We start from the raw sequence: 15,941 nt of genomic DNA, 5'->3' as shown, positions 1-15,941 counted from the left end.
CCGAGTCCCTGAAATGATGTTGAGGCTCCTGCAGCGTCTTTCCTCCGTGCTGAAGTGCAGGGCATCGCTCTACCGCTTTACATTTTACATGCAGCGTTTCTACTGGCGGCACAAGCTACCGAACCCTGGTGAATGGGTCGTGCTCTGCCCTCACCCTCAGCCTCCGTGGTGCACACGCCTGTCACAGTGAAGTCGTTCTGTGTTCTGAGCTCCCCAGAGGGATGGAGGGAACCCGATTGCCCGACCACAATGCACAAATTAGCGTACAGGAAACTGAACGGGCCCCAGTTGATGAAACCTATAGTTTTCGTTAGGCTAATAAGTCTAAAAGAGGAACTATATTTATGAAATTAAATGGATTACCAAATGTGCATACTGTCAAATATGACTGTTGATATTATTATTATTGAGGGGAAGTTTGAAATTCCTAACTATTCATGCGAGGGGAACCAAAGCCTCACCTTGATTTAACATCCCATTCTAGTAATATGTTTTATTGTGCCAGTAAGTTAAATAATGCTTATTTAAATCATGAGGAAATCAAAACTTGTGTTTCCAAGACATGGCTCATAACGCTATGCCCTGCCAAACCCCCTAAACTCTCAGCTCAGGAAGCATGCATACTCATCAGCATGTATGAAATAAATACATACATAAATGAACAAACATGTAAGAGATGTATATTGGTATGAGTAATCTGGAGAGAGTTTAATGTTAACAGAAATGCTTAAGAAAGAAGTTGCCTCTGACCTCTTCCTTTGTTTTCAACACATGTACCTTAAACTTCCTGCTCCAGCACCAAATATAATGGGTTTTAAAAATAAAAGGTTGGTAGCAAAGTGGTTTCTATATCTCTGTTTGAGTGACAATCAACTCAAACACATTCCTTTCAAATGTATTCTCCATCTGCCTCTTTAAAGATATCAATTACAAGAGGAGATTAATCAGGTTTTAAAAATCCCTTCTTAGAGTTACCGCCATTAAAATCCATGATGTAAGCATCTCCACCCTCAGCGTTTAGATGATTTGCCCCAATCTGTAAGTCATTAAGCCCTTTTAAATCTTAAAGGCTTTTATCTCCTCTCATTCGGCGCTGCTCAGTAATTAGTCACTTGTGAATAGTTCGTTGTGGATCTGCACGCAATGATTGCAGTGTTTGTTGTCATTGTTGTGGGTTGAATTAATGTATTATTAATGTAAAGCATATTGTGTTACACGGTTGAAAGATGGATCTGTGTAACTTGAGGACGGTGTTGCCGTAAAGTGTGGTGTTTTTCTATTTTTCTTCTCTAATGTGTGTAATGCGTGTAACTCATAGAACACAGTATATTTAACACTTTATACACGTGTGCCCACGTTTGTGCCCACACCGTTATCAGGGGGTGTTCATGCTTAGACAGCTGGTCGTTATGAATAAAACTGGTATTATGATGTTTTTTTAGGGGTGCTTCGATTACAGTCTATAAGGCTATCTACCTCCCAGGGCATAAATCTGCAAAAGGCCTTCACTGGGAATGTGTGGCATTTCATTATCACCAGTCTAATATTTTATTTTGTGTTATTTCATTTTGACTGCAGCCGTACCATAAAAGTTCAGACAATGATTCACGTACTAGAGCAAGACAAAGCAGCACTGCCAAAACTGGGGCGTCAGCCATTATTTATTTATTTTCGGCCAGTATATACTGGGCTGAGCAATTAGGGGGAAAAAAATGCTTTCGCTCTCACTATATCAAACTGAAAGGTGGATTTTGTTGTGGCTGGTATCTGCACATACCTTGAGGTGTAGCTGAAGGTATAAAGCAATGCCACCCCCCCATTATGAGTGACTATAGCTCTGATATTGAATGTTCTCCACATTTGATCACATCCAGGCGCAACAACCTTCAAATCACTGTAGACTTCAAACCAGGGGGGGAGACGTGCTAATAAAGGAAAATGGTCTCCAGTTTGTGACATTTCGAACTTAGTAATTGGCTCAGTTACTGGCAGTGAGCTGTGTACCTTCCTGGCCTGGCCATCTGGAGATCCCCACACGAGGCATTAAAGTTTCATGGTAAAGAATACATCAAGCTAAATAAATATTGGCTTCAGTTCTGCAGACAGCTTGTGGGAGAGAAAAAGCCCTTTAAAATGAAGGCAGAAATGGCTCGTTTCGTCCTGCAATTTGGTAGGAACCCGTATTTATCATCATCATCATCATCATTTCTGCAGTAAAACCTCAGCAGCCAAGTTCGGGGTCTTGTTCTCACCCACCTGCCTTAAAGAGCGCCCCGTGAATATGTTGAGTGAGTGCGCTCAGCTTCACGGGTCTAATCTGTCACTTATGTTTCCTAGGACTTCACAGATTCTTTATTGTCACTGTCTCAGAGACCTAAACGTCTTTAAGCACCTCCCTGATATGTTCTCACCTAAGAGGACAATGGGACTCATTTATTATTTTCTTGTTGCGTGTCTGCGCATCTCACTGTCCTTGGACAGTCTTATTCCATTCCTAAAGACATTCCAGTTAATCGCCATCTTCCCCATCCCATCTATTTTCCCCTGGCTCTGACAGAATCTCACAGGGTGTCTGCAAAGCGTCCCGGGAAAATGTATCCAATGAGTTGCATGTTATATAAACAAAAACCCAACCAGACAAGGAGATTAACCACTTATTAGCACACACATACATTATTTTGTACATCACCCTGTTTAAACGTGGTTAGCAATCCACTAAGAGAAACATCACTGGGGCATCAAGGAATTCACGTGAATTATGTTACAATGATGTCTGTTACTCTTGTAAATTGATCTGACATATATCTGTAGGAAAGGTAGCTTTTGAAATTAGGACAATATGAAACAATCAGCCAAAGCATTGGTGAACTCAACTAAACCTGACCATTCTCCACCAAACTAATTCAGAAGCAAAAACAAATTGAAAAAGAGCTGGAGACAAATATAATTAACCTTTTTTTGTGTGTGGTCTCTAAGTACAAACTTGGGCAAAACCAAAACTAAATCACTCTTCTCGTCTTCTCCTTGCAGGTCTGCAGGTCATTTTCCCCGAATACCTCCAGGAGAAGTTTGTGCAGTCGGCGCTGAGCTACATCATGTGCAATGGCGAGGGCGAGTACGTGTGCCGGAACAGCCAGTGCATCTGCCAGTGCGCCGAGGAGTTCCCACAATGCAACTGTCCCGTCACCGACATCCAAATCATGGAGAACACGTTGGTGGCCATGGCCGAGACCTGGGCGACGTCGTACAAGGACTTTGAGAATTCAGGTGAGGAGAGAGGAGCGAGAGAGGGTTAGCAAATCTGAAACCCGACAACATGGCAACGGAGCATATGGTGCCGCGTCTCTGGGGTGGGAACTCGCAATTAAGCGGTGCCTGGTGCATGCTCAGCCCTTTAAACAGCTAGGATCAGGAAAACAAAGAGAATAAAACAAAGGACTACGGTATCAGCACATGTGTTATTATAGTTGATGACAAAGTTAAACTAAACCCCCCCAATTCTTTCTCCACTCCCAGAGGAAACTGTTTACTTGCTTGTTTTGCAAGGGTCCATGAAACAAACCTGGGTTTAAAATAGGGGGCAACATCAACAATACTGCAGGGTTTTGCAAATTGAAGTCCATGTCAGGAGGGCTAGAAATGCAAGCACTGCTCACTTACTGTAGCGGGGAAGAGAAGAAACACGAACAGAGGAAAGACTGAGAGAGAAAACCATTACTGTTGTTGATGTGTGAAGCCACTCAATGGAAGCTAAAGTTGCTCTAAGCTACAGGAAGTGTGCCTTTGAACCCGGCCAAAACTAAAGGGACTTTTTCAGTTCATGTCAACACCTGGCAATGCTCTATGTGCTACCAGAGAATGATTGCATTTCCTCCAACACAGAAATTATAAAGGAGAAGTTCCCTTTCCAACAAACCCACAGCCCTCACTCTGTGCCCCCAGATAAATGCCTTTGCCTCAACACTAGGAGGAGGAAGGGGAGAAAGAAGAAGCCACCAAAAACAGAGGGTTAAGCATCAGGAAGAAATTGGGGTCTTTTTCTTGAATCAAAGGGTCTGTCTCCTTTTTTTGGAAGGCGATGCTAATGCCAGACAGTGATTTCAACTGCTAGGTCTTTGAAAACACAGTCAAATGGGCATCTGAAAGAGTCAGTCTTTCATTTGTTGTCCCCAAGACTCAACTCTGAGCAAAACGTAAAGGATTTAAATCAGGGAGGGAAATACTTGTGTCAGTAAAATATAAACAAAAATGAAAATCACACTTGGGACTGAACTGTTTGTTAAATATATTAAGATTTACACATTATATCGCAAAGTTTACTTTTTACCAGACAAATTATACCCCTGACAGCAAACTGACTCACTTAACTAATTAGGAGTGTCCTCTCTCCGGAGACGCGCTGCGCCGGAACACAAGTACGCATCTCGAGTAGTTAATTTCAGTCCGGCCACTAAAATAACCTCGACAGCCATTCCCAGGGCTCAGTGTTGAAGAAACTGCACACAGGTCCAGAGCATTGTGAACCTTGTCATTTTCTAATCCAGCAATCAAAGCTTGTATATAATCAGCTAAATCTGAAGGACCAAAAAATATCTTAAAGAAAAAAACATGCAGGACTTGAAATCTTGAAATTTAATCATAGCGGGGGAGAAAATAAAAATAAAATGTAAAATGTGTTTTTCATACATTTTCTATCAACAGCAGGACCGAGAAGGAGGGAAGGGAGTGGGTGAAGTCAGATCATGCTCTGTTGACACGGTATCTCTCGCTCTCTTTCTCCTAGACGAGTTCAAGTCGTTCCTCAGGAGGCTGCCCTCGACACACTTCTTGCCGGTGAGCAGCGTGCACCTGCTCTGGGGGAACGACTGGGACCTGCAGGCACGATACCGGCTCCTCCAGAGCTCCCTGGAAGCACAGCGGCTGAAGATGCAACGCACGGCACGCAAACTGTTCGGCCTCAGCATCCGCTGCCACCACAATCCTCACCACCAGATGCCTAGAGAGAGGTACACTGCTGCGCCGTGACACTGCCGTTGCACAATAATGGGGAGGATGGAGGCTTCTCTTCCTTGAAGGCCCTCCATCCCAGGCAGAGCAAACCTACATTGTCAACCATTTAAAGTTCCCCACCGGCATGAGACAAAGCTACAGGGGGTTAGGCGACCTGCAGACAGGTTGGGATTGGGCACACTGCTCTCCACCGGGAAAATTAAGTCGCTGGCAAACCAGAAATAGGCGGAGGAGATAAGAACATAAGAAAGTGTCCAACCAATCATTCGCCCCATCGTGCTCGTTTGGTGTCCATTAATAACTAAGTGATCAAGGATCCTATCCAGTCTGTTTTTGAATGTTCCCAAATTGTCTCTTCAGCCACATCGCTGAGGAGTTTGTTCATATTGTGACGCCTCTCTGTGTGAAGAAGTGTCTCCTGTTTTCTGTCTTGAATGCCTTGAAGCCCAGTTTCCATTTGTGTCCCGGGTGCGTGTGTCCCTGCTGATCTGGAAAAGCTCCTCTGGTTTGATGTGGTCGATGCCTTTCATGATTTTGAAGACTTGAATCAAGTCCCCACGTAGTCTCCTCTGTTCCAGGGTGAAAAGGTTCAGGTCCTCAGTCTCTCAGTAGGACATTCCCTTCAGACCTGGAATAAGTCTAGTTGCTCTCCTCTGAACCGCCTCTAGAGCAGCGATATCTTTCTTGAAGTGTGGAGCCCAGAACTGTCCACAGTATCCAGATGAGCTCTAACTAGTGCATTGTACAGTCTGAACATTACTTAAGATAGAGAGAGAGAGTGATGACTGTGAAGCCTAAATTGCCTTTAGGCAACGATGGGATGACACAAATACCCCTGCAAGAAGATGTCTTCTCTGTGGGAGAGATAGGGGTTCTGTTTCTACAGTTATCCATGTGGCTCACTGTCTGGTCAGATCATTTCTATACAGAATTAAGCACTGAGTGAATCAATCACATATTAGCATTAGCACTATTTCATTACAATGGGTAGCTTTAATGAACATTTTATGGAAATTAACCGGTCACGGGTGGTCGATGTGGAGGACAAAACAGGCTAACTATGTATTTTTCTGGACCATCAGCACTTCTATGGTTTAACTATCAAAATGTACACAGCGCCTCTCTCTCTCCACGCAGGCCGGATCCGTCGCCTCACTATGGAAACACAGCAAATTGCTCCCTCCATCCGGTATCGAGAGCCAGGCCCTCTGCCCATGCTAATGCTTGATTTGTACATCCTAATGAGTGCTTTCAGCCGAGCCTCCTCTTTCTGGACATTTGGGAAATTGCAGATTGTTGGTCGCCAAGCTTGTTTTCAAACTCATCTTCCTCGGCTCTTTGAGTGCTTTTAAGATTGTGTCCGCCCGTTCATTAGGGAGATGAGAGCCTCTAACCACAGCACTGCCAATTACCGTCCAATCAGCTCAATCAATGCAATCCCGTTCCCGACCTTCTCAACCCTGGATGGTGATGGCGTAGAAATTGTTGAAAGGTTTTGATTGTGATTGAGTTGAATAAAGGAGTTGTTCCTGTTCGTCTCAAACCCAGCCCATTGAGAGATGCTGGGCTTGCATTATATGACATTGTGCATACAGCTTTGTAATCTCCCCATTCATTCCAACACAATACCAAGTAAACACAACAGTCAGGCCGTTGCACACGGACACAACGCACAAGCATCGACTGCAACACAGCGGGCGTCTGAGTGGCAATTCAGGGTCAGTACTTGGTCAGACGATTCGAGTGGCCCAGCCAGAATCAGAGTCCAGCGGAGTTAGGAAGGCAACGTAGTTCCACATTTGGAAATCAAATAAAGTGTAGGATCAGTTCCCTTTTCATCACATTTGTGTCTCACGTTTCTAGCCGAGAAAGCCAGGCGATACACGAAAGTCCTGCATGTGAATTATGAGCAGCTTCACTGTGTGGCCTCAGAGCTGTGAGAGTCTGCCCTCGTGCCAGCGCTCATAAATGTGCCAACGGGCGTAGTGTTGAAATATTCTCGAAAAGGCCTGACCCCGTTAATTGCAAGGGAGGGTCGTGAGAGAGGGTCACGCAACGACCGAACGTCCTTCATAAAGCATTGTTCAATGAAGTCAGTGTAACAGCAACGCAATTCTGTGCCATTATTCTGTGAGCTCATATGTTCAGAGGACGTCGGTTAGCTTGGAATAATAGTAACAACTTCACATAGATATAACTATGGCAAGCCAAGTTATCATTTAGAGATATCTTCAAATGACTTCCTGTATGTAGCGCAAGATTATGACTTCTTGTTCATTCATTTCTATGTAACGCATTGAGTAAATGGGAAGTGATAATCTCAGCCAACATACAGGAAGTCATTTGCAGATATCTCTAAATGATTTGCAGATATCTCGAAATTAATTGGAGATATCTTGAAATGAAATAAAGATATCTTTACAATGTATTCAAGATATGTTTTAATTCATTTCAGATATCTGTAAATGGAGTTTAAATATTTAAAGATATCTTGAAATGCAATTGAAGATATCTCTAAATGATAATTTGGCTTGCCATATATAACAGTGGTACAGTGGTATGGTCAATCAAAACACCTGGGAAATTTATGGCAGCTTCACTCTCGAGGGTCACGCCAGTCTCCAGCCAAGAAAGACCCGATGGTGATTTCTGCAGCTGGTTTGAGCTGGTTTGTCTTCAGGAATGATCTGATGCAAATCTCACCGGCAAAACTAACGACGACAAGCCAGTGTAATTGTTTCAGAAAACGTATCCAATTTACTGAAGCAGTGCCAGTTCTGAGAAGATCTATCACACCAGCCATAGAAAACCTACAAACACAATGTACATGTTGTGTGAAGAAGCCCAGCTGGTTCTCAACAGAAAGACAGACATTAAACAAATGTTTTGGGTTTCTTTATGTTTTTGATTTATCCAGTTACTATCCAACTGTCACTCAACTTGCTTGTCAGGATTGCACTATGATTTAATAAGTGGCGTTTTGCTCCGCTGTGTTCCAGTAGTTTGTGATTTTAAGTGTTATCAAAAGGCGGTGATAGCAGAATGTGTCAGCGTCTCTGAAGAGGGGGACTGATTAAAGCAGAGCGAGACGGGGAAACAAACTGTCTTGCGAGTTCCCGGGAACAATTCAGTCCCACTACCTATTACCACGAAGAGCGCGGGATTGTCAGAGACGTGTTTACAGAGGGCGTTAATCTCTCGTGCCAAACGGGCTGGAAATTACTTGCATCGCCCCTGGCTCCGCTAGGTGTGGGACTGGCTCTGCCTCCCACTGAACGCCATTAGCCGGCGTTCGTGTTTACTCAGGAGCCCGAGTTTGTGCCTGTGAGGTGAGAGGGAAGAGAGTCGGAGCGCAGAAACTCAGCAGATGACTGAGGGCACCACAAACAAGGCCTGCTAATTATTCAGAGCAGCAGTCTTTTTCCCGGATGACCTCTGGGGAGCAGAAAGAAAGCCGATGACGGCTAAAACTGTGCATCGCCAGCTCCCACACAGACTCAGCATTTATGGCTGACTGACTGTGTGCTTTAATACTGTTTCTGCTGTGCATGTGTGTGTGTGTGTGTGTGCGTGCGTGATTTTAATGTCAGACAATAGTAGCTGAACTGAACAATACCAATTAAAGTACATGATATAAAGTGATTAGAGATACTATTACTACTAGTATATCACTACACCAGTACTAATATTTGTTAGTTGTAGTATTACTAGTACTACCACTAAAACATCAATTGAGTCATGTATAGAAATGTGTTCCACCTCGTTTTCAAATGTGTTAAACGCTTGAGAAAAACAGCTGATAAACAGAAACACGGTTAGCATTTACAAAGAATATAAGGAGGCACAATGAGAAATATCCTTGTGTCATTTATAATCATACTTCTTACCAATGCTTCATCACATAAGAATCGATGTTGTTTAACATGCCCTGTGGATTGAACTTCTCTCGTAGAAAATGTGGAATCGGTGCATAAATGATGTTCACACAGATTGTCCCACGGTGCACAGAAACACATTCGCCTTCATGCAGTGTGAGCTATTTATGGTAATAACATTGAAGACCACAATATAACGCAACAGCATAATTGAATGTTGTTCCATCTAACTAAGTGCACACAGAAAGCGTAGAGGGAAAGAAACGACTGCGGTGACCTCAACACATAGCCTGTAGTCCTCCCGAATAATTAAACGCTTCCATACGTGTTTAATACCATGCCGAGAAACTCTGCTTCGGCTCCGTGTCCCTGGGAAAGAGTTGCATTCTCACATCTGCACAATTACTTCTGGAAATGAAAGCTTTCAGCTCACATTGCTAGTTCAAAGATTCACCAACGAGGTTTCGCTGCATCTTCTCCGGCTCCCGTCTTTGAAGGCAGTCATTTTCCAATTATCTGATCAAATGGGAAATGTGTGATCTACACCAACCTGTCAACTCGATGTGAGGTGCACCTTTTAGTTATTTAAGTTAACATGGCCATTCTCACATGAAACACCTCTTCGCAAAGTCTTGTTTTTCTCCCAAAAAGCCTTTCATGTCGGTGACAACTCCTGATTCGAGCTGATTAATGACTCCGCGCCAGCCTTTGTAGAATTTGCCATGAACGTTAATTCAATATCAGATCGGTGGCAATTTTTTTCTCTCCTTCCTATCTCTGAAGTAATTACATCGGAAGTAATGACACCATTACGGCAGGTTATTGGTTTCTCTAATACCTGGTTTCGCTTTGCTGACGTGGATAATGTTCAATCATTTGATGTCAGACTGTGGTTTTGAAAACCACCTTTCCGAAACAAGAGAATACATCTCTGTTTAAGTGAAAATTAATTTACAAAACACTGCCAGGTTCATGCTAATTGTTAGCTATACAATCATCACAAGTGAAAATGATGTAAACGCCAACTTAAATGTATTCATTCCAGCAGCATCCTGGACTCCAGAGCAAACACGGAAATCTAAAGATCTGCGTAATTTGAATTGGCAGGTTCCCTTCCCAGAAGGACTGAGCTTGAATAATTTCTCTCATCTTCACTTCAAACCAGAGCCGTCTGCCGTCCTCATTCAGAGCATTTGGGATTGTTCTGGTGCTTAGGAAAACAAACAGCATTCATTTACACTCATCTCCAACTCATTCCCTGTGGAATATTTTATTCATACACACACACAAATACACACACACACACACACAGGGGCATAGGTTTCATATCAAAATTGGGGGGGGGGGAATTTAACGTGCTCTCAGCATTGAGGCGAACTTGGCCTCCCCTTAACCTATGCCTAAACATATACACATAGACACGCACACGCACACAATCTATGTAAACAATGCACACCGTTTTGTAATTTGATGTCAATACTGAAAAACACAACATAAACAAATAGTGTCAAGTTATATGAAGGCTTATTGTAGATCACAGTTATTTGTATTTTCTTGCATATACAAAGCTATAGGTTATGAAATAAATACTTATTTACAGGATTTGTGCAAAGACAGATAAAATAATCGTTTCAATAATATTAAAACCCGATGTGCAGCACATATCCCCTGCTTTACCCATCTGAGAGCCTTCTCTGCCTTTTCCAATGTTGTGTGAACGCCAGGCACCGCTTGGCAGATGCCCGCCAGCTCTCAGTAAATCACTCGATTTACGACTAAATATATACAACTTAACATGTTTCAGGTTGTTTTCTCCCACATGCCTCAGGAAACAGTGCACTTCCTGATTACAGCCAGCGGTAACGTCATCCATAGCCTGTCTTTCAAAACATCACGGGAATATTGAAATGGGCACAAAGATAAACACATTGACTCATAGGTACCACATGGCACTGGACGTAACAACCTGGCACCCTGATTCAGCACAGAGACTGTCAATCGGTAGAACTGTGGTCAGACTCAGGAGTAGGGTCTGAACACTTTGGACTTTGGGCAACTCTCCTGTGAAATACATACATAGTTATGTGCAAGAGATATGGGATTGAATAACAGGAAAGAAGAGATAGGGATGCACAGTCTACTCACGCTGCACCATCTGCCAGTTAAACCATATTTGTATGTGTCAATCTGGGAGGGAGGGTGAAAGCTATCCATTGCACGTCTTTTTCAGCTCGTCAGAACTAGTATTAGGAACTGCCATTTATGCAAATATTGTGTTTGAATGAGTTATCCGGTACATGACTACCACAGAGTGACAAACGAGCCGGCGAAGACGCAGGGATTGTTTCGCACATGAAAGAGCCGCGCTTCTAATTGATCGAGTGAGCGTGGATAATGTGCAGCCTCTCTCGTTGTGTAACTTCTGTCAACTTAGGCAGCAGACAGACAGTGGAGCAGGGGGACAGGCGGAAAGCAGGGTTTCTGGTGGCTTCTGCGCTTCTGCAGAGATTCGGAGCCACTTGTGCTAATTGTGAAGTGCTTATTGGTTGCCAAGGTAACTTGTGCTCTTGCAGCGCTTGTGCAGCGGCGACACACGAGTGCCAGCCCGTGCCCGGCTGCGGCAGCATCTTCTGCAAGCACATTGATTGTAGTACCTTGTGCAGGACTCACTTGTTTATCACAAGCGGTTTGGTTTAGTTGTGAGCCCAAAAAAAAAACTTTCTTCTGACAAAAATATGGGGATATTACAATAACATGTGAGGCTGCGGAAGAGAGATGTTTTGAACATTTAAATAACATAGAGCAGCCCTATTGTTTGACCGTGAATGTGAAAATGTTAACCCCCTGTTGTTCCGCTATGCTTGTGTCTCGCGCAGATCCGTCTTGCAGTGGCTCAACCGGGTCCAGTCCTTCCTGTACTGCAACGAGAACGGCTTCTGGGGGACCTTCCTCGAGAGCCAGAGGACCTGCGTGTGCCACACCGGCATCAGTCTGTGCCAAAGACCCATCCCCTGCGTCATCGGCGGGAACAACAGCTGTGCCATGTGCAGCCTGGCCAACATCTCCCTGTGCGGCTCCTGCAACAAGGGCTACAAGCTGTACCGGGGCCGTTGCGAGCCGCAGAACGTGGACTCGGAGCGCAGTGAGCAGTTCATCAGCTTCGAGACCGACCTGGACTTCCAGGACCTGGAGCTCAAGTACCTGCTGCAGAAGATGGACTCACGCCTGTACGTCCACACCACCTTCATCAGCAGCGAGATCCGCCTGGACACCTTCTTCGACCCGCGGTGGCGCAAGAGGATGTCCCTCACGCTGAAGAGCAACAAGAACCGCATGGACTACCTCCACATGATCATCGGGCTGTCCATGAAGATCTGCCAGATGCGCAACAACAGCATCGACCCCATGTTCTTCGTCTACGTCAACCCCTTCAGCGGGAGCCACTCGGAGGGCTGGAACATGCCCTTCGGTGAGCACGGATACCCACGCTGGGAGAAGGTGCGGCTCCAGAACACGCAGTGCTACAACTGGACCCTGCTACTGGGCAACCGCTGGAAGACGTTCTTCGAGACGGTGCACATTTACCTGCGCAGCCGGGTCAAGGTGCCCACCACGCTGCGCAACGACACGGCGCAGGGGCCCGTGGACCTGTCGGACCCGGCCAAGAGGCAGATCTATATCAAGATCTCGGACGTGCAGGTGTACGGGTACAGCCTGCGCTTCAACGCCGACCTCCTGCGCAGCGCCGTGCAGCAGGTCAACCAGTCGTACACTCAGGGGACCCAGTTCTACTCTTCCTCCTCGGTGATGCTGCTTTTGTTGGACATCAGGGACCGGATCAACCGGCTCGCCCCGCCAGTAGCCCCTGGGAAGCCCCAGCTGGACCTGTTCTCGTGTATGCTGAAGCACCGGCTGAAGCTCAACAACAGTGAGATGATCCGAGTGAACCATGCGCTGGACATGTACAACACAGAGATCCTAAAACAGTCCGACCACCTGACTGCCAAGCTCTGCTGAGGAGCCGCTTTTATTTTTCCTATCTCCTTCTTCTTTTCTTTTTGCTTTTTGATGTAAAATTGAATTTGTAAATGTAATTATTATACATAAAAAGAGAGAAAGAGAGAGGAGAAGAAAGAGATCTCTGAGTTGGAAAGAGAAAAAAAACGACAAAAAAAATTAAAAAAAAAACTTAAGAAACGGAAAAAAATATGACTAAAACCATTTAACAAGACTGTATCATATTTGTCCGAGCATGTTTGTTGTTTCCTTTTGACGAACGTAAAAGAAAAAAAAGAAATGAAACATCTGGAGATCAAGAGGCCTTGATTTTACTCTGAAAGAAAAAAGGTACATCAAATACTGCCATTCTTAACCGAGTAAAAATAAATACAAACTTTTTAAAAACTTACTAATAAAATGACATAAGAGTAGACCAGGTGATATATCTTTTTATTTTAGCAAAATGTTTTGTGAAAATAAAATGGGGGGAAAAAAAACAACAACTAAAAAATCTAAAAGGGAAGGTTTAATATGAATAAATTATGAGACTTCAAAATGTTGCTACAACATTATTTTATCTACGTGTAGTGATATTAGAAAGCCATCATAGCACACGATTACTTTGTCACACACACAACTCCTTACACAAACACGGCAATGCTGTGTCGGGAGAAACGCACTATTCAAATGTCGTCTTTAAAATAAAGACACCATGTTCGGCTGTAGAAACTCAGACCTCCATTCAGGATGTGTTTGTTTGTTTAAGCTTTCATCTTTGTTGCCGTATGTAACTTGGACACGTACAATGATCAGCGCATGTGTGTGTGTGTGTGTGTTTGCGTGTGTCTCTCCTGAACTCGCTCTCTCAGCCACCCGCGGCCGGACGCACACATTAAGGATTCCACCCACATCTCCAGCAGGTTCTTAAAGCCTGAATAAAACCCCGCGCGGTAGAGATGAACAATCGATGCGGCTTCAAAGCGCCGCCTCTGCGCATGAACTTCGGGGTGGCTGAGGTGTCAAGGATGAGGAATCTTATCGCCGCACACAAATTAGGAATCTGATCGGCCAGCCTCACTGCACACAACACTGAGACGTATATATTTATAGAGAGATCAGCGTGGAAGGGCTGGGAGGAGGCTGGAGGCTTTGATCATCGTGCTGAGAATAATCAGGCCTTGTCCACTTACTCTCACGATCTCCGTCCAACAAGACAAGGAACAAGAAACGCGCACACACACACACACACACACACACACACACACACACATGTTCCTATGTGCCAAAACCCTGATGCTTCTCTCATGTGCTCATATTCCACTTGTACCATTTATTTATTTTTGATTATATTTATTTTTTATAAATACTAACTGGTTGCTTGTTGATTCATCCATGCCTGCTTCACCGCCCGATATGATTTTAAAAACTGTACCATGATGTATCTAGGTATCATTGAGTCCAAGACAGAAAGCTCTATTTACCCAGGCTTTTGAAACAGTGTTGTGCGTGTGTGTATGTGTGAGCGGACGGCACCCTCGCTGTGTTCTGTGAAGGGACCGTTTGCTCGTGCTGTAGTTGTTGCAGTGACGATAAAACTCCGGTCTGAAGGAATGGTTTCCAAAAGTGAATCTGTTACACTTCTAGAAAGCAAATGTTGATGATGATGGTGATGATGATTGTTATGATATAATTAAGTGCCTGCTAACTATCCCTTTAACGCATCATTATGACAACGGGACATGGAAAGAGTTTGTCAGGATCTCAGCCAATGTGAGACACTAATAGACTGAAACGTTGCAATCTGATTAAAGCAGGAAAACGAAGAGAGAGCGAGAGAGAGAGACTGTTTGAGAGTCTGGGACGAGTGGCGGAGGGATATAGTCTACTGAATCCATTTCAAATATTTAAATCTTTGTGGAAACAGTTTGAAGTAAAGCAGACCCTTAATCAAACTTCAGTGCTAAGGAGTTGCATTTTTGTCGGAGAACAGATACTGTGTCATTCACGGCCACAGTGTTGATCTGTGTTTTTTATTGTATTTATTGTTTCCCATATATGTTCCCATAGGAGGTACACAGCAAAGCAAAACACTCAGTGCAAACTTCTACTTATCCAGTGAATGGATATATCATACGAACACGGGACAGTGAATCTGTGCAGCTCGGGGACGCATTGCAGCCGAATTCCTGGAAATAATTCTGCATAAATCCCCCGCAGCGTACGAGGAAGCTATGTAATAGAAATGAGGTCACTAGCTCACTGCTGTCTCAGTGGATTTTTACATACAATTACATTTATACTGATGAGGGGGGGGGCAAACACTTGCCATCAGCTCATCTTAAAAACACTCTCACACATGCATACACACACACATGAATATAGATGTGTGCGCGCGCACATACACACACACACACACACACACACACACACACACCAGCACAACACGAGGAGGATTGGACTGCAATTACAACCACGTCTGCTTTATTGTCTTTCCCTGTATCCGTTACAGTGTATCCCATCAAATGCACTTCTCATCTATGATGTAATGAACTTCACATTAAAAGGCTATATTTAATAAGCACAGCTATGATTCTGTGTGCAGCTGGGAGATATCCACAAGGAAGAGGGGGGAAGAAAAAACTCTCAGGCGAGTGAGTGCGATAGAGACGGGGAGTCGAGTGCGAACTGGTCAGTGTTTATTATTCTCTTATTTGTTCAAGTAAGCACCGATTCTTGATAGAGAGAGGGAGTTTGCAGGACTGTAGTTCCTTAATCTCATTCAGTGCTGTATGCTGTAACTGATATGCCACACAAATTATTTATATTAATACACACACATGCACAGATAAACAGACACCTTCCCTGCAGAGCCAATTTTAGTATATTTCGGAGATCCACTTAGGAAGTCCAGAGACTGTGGACACTTGTCATTCACATTCAAATACTAGACTGACGTGTGAGGAAAATTATATATTTAATGAGCAATTTTAAAAAAACACAGTGATAAGCGTGGTACAGCAGAAGAGAGATGGGAAACATAAGAACATAAGAACATAA

General features: G+C 44.0%; 1 protein-coding gene across 1 annotated transcript in view; it reads left to right on the top strand.

The window, feature by feature from the left end:
• The window catches only part of brinp1 (bone morphogenetic protein/retinoic acid inducible neural-specific 1), a 100,661-nt gene extending 85,825 nt beyond the window's left edge, over window positions 1-14,836 (top strand). The window contains exons 6-8 of the mRNA XM_066712613.1: window positions 3,031-3,267; window positions 4,784-5,006; window positions 11,762-14,836. Of these exons, the coding sequence (XP_066568710.1) occupies window positions 3,031-3,267; window positions 4,784-5,006; window positions 11,762-12,902 (1,601 nt within the window). The 3' untranslated portion in view covers window positions 12,903-14,836. The remainder of the gene's footprint in view (window positions 1-3,030; window positions 3,268-4,783; window positions 5,007-11,761) is intronic.
• Window positions 14,837-15,941: the final 1,105 nt, after the last annotated feature.

This window comes from Amia ocellicauda, chromosome 9, assembly GCF_036373705.1.
Source record: "Amia ocellicauda isolate fAmiCal2 chromosome 9, fAmiCal2.hap1, whole genome shotgun sequence".
In the NCBI taxonomy this organism is placed as follows: domain Eukaryota; kingdom Metazoa; phylum Chordata; class Actinopteri; order Amiiformes; family Amiidae; genus Amia; species Amia ocellicauda.
Note: the sequence above shows the minus strand (reverse complement) of the source record. Positions and strands in the feature narration are given on the sequence as shown.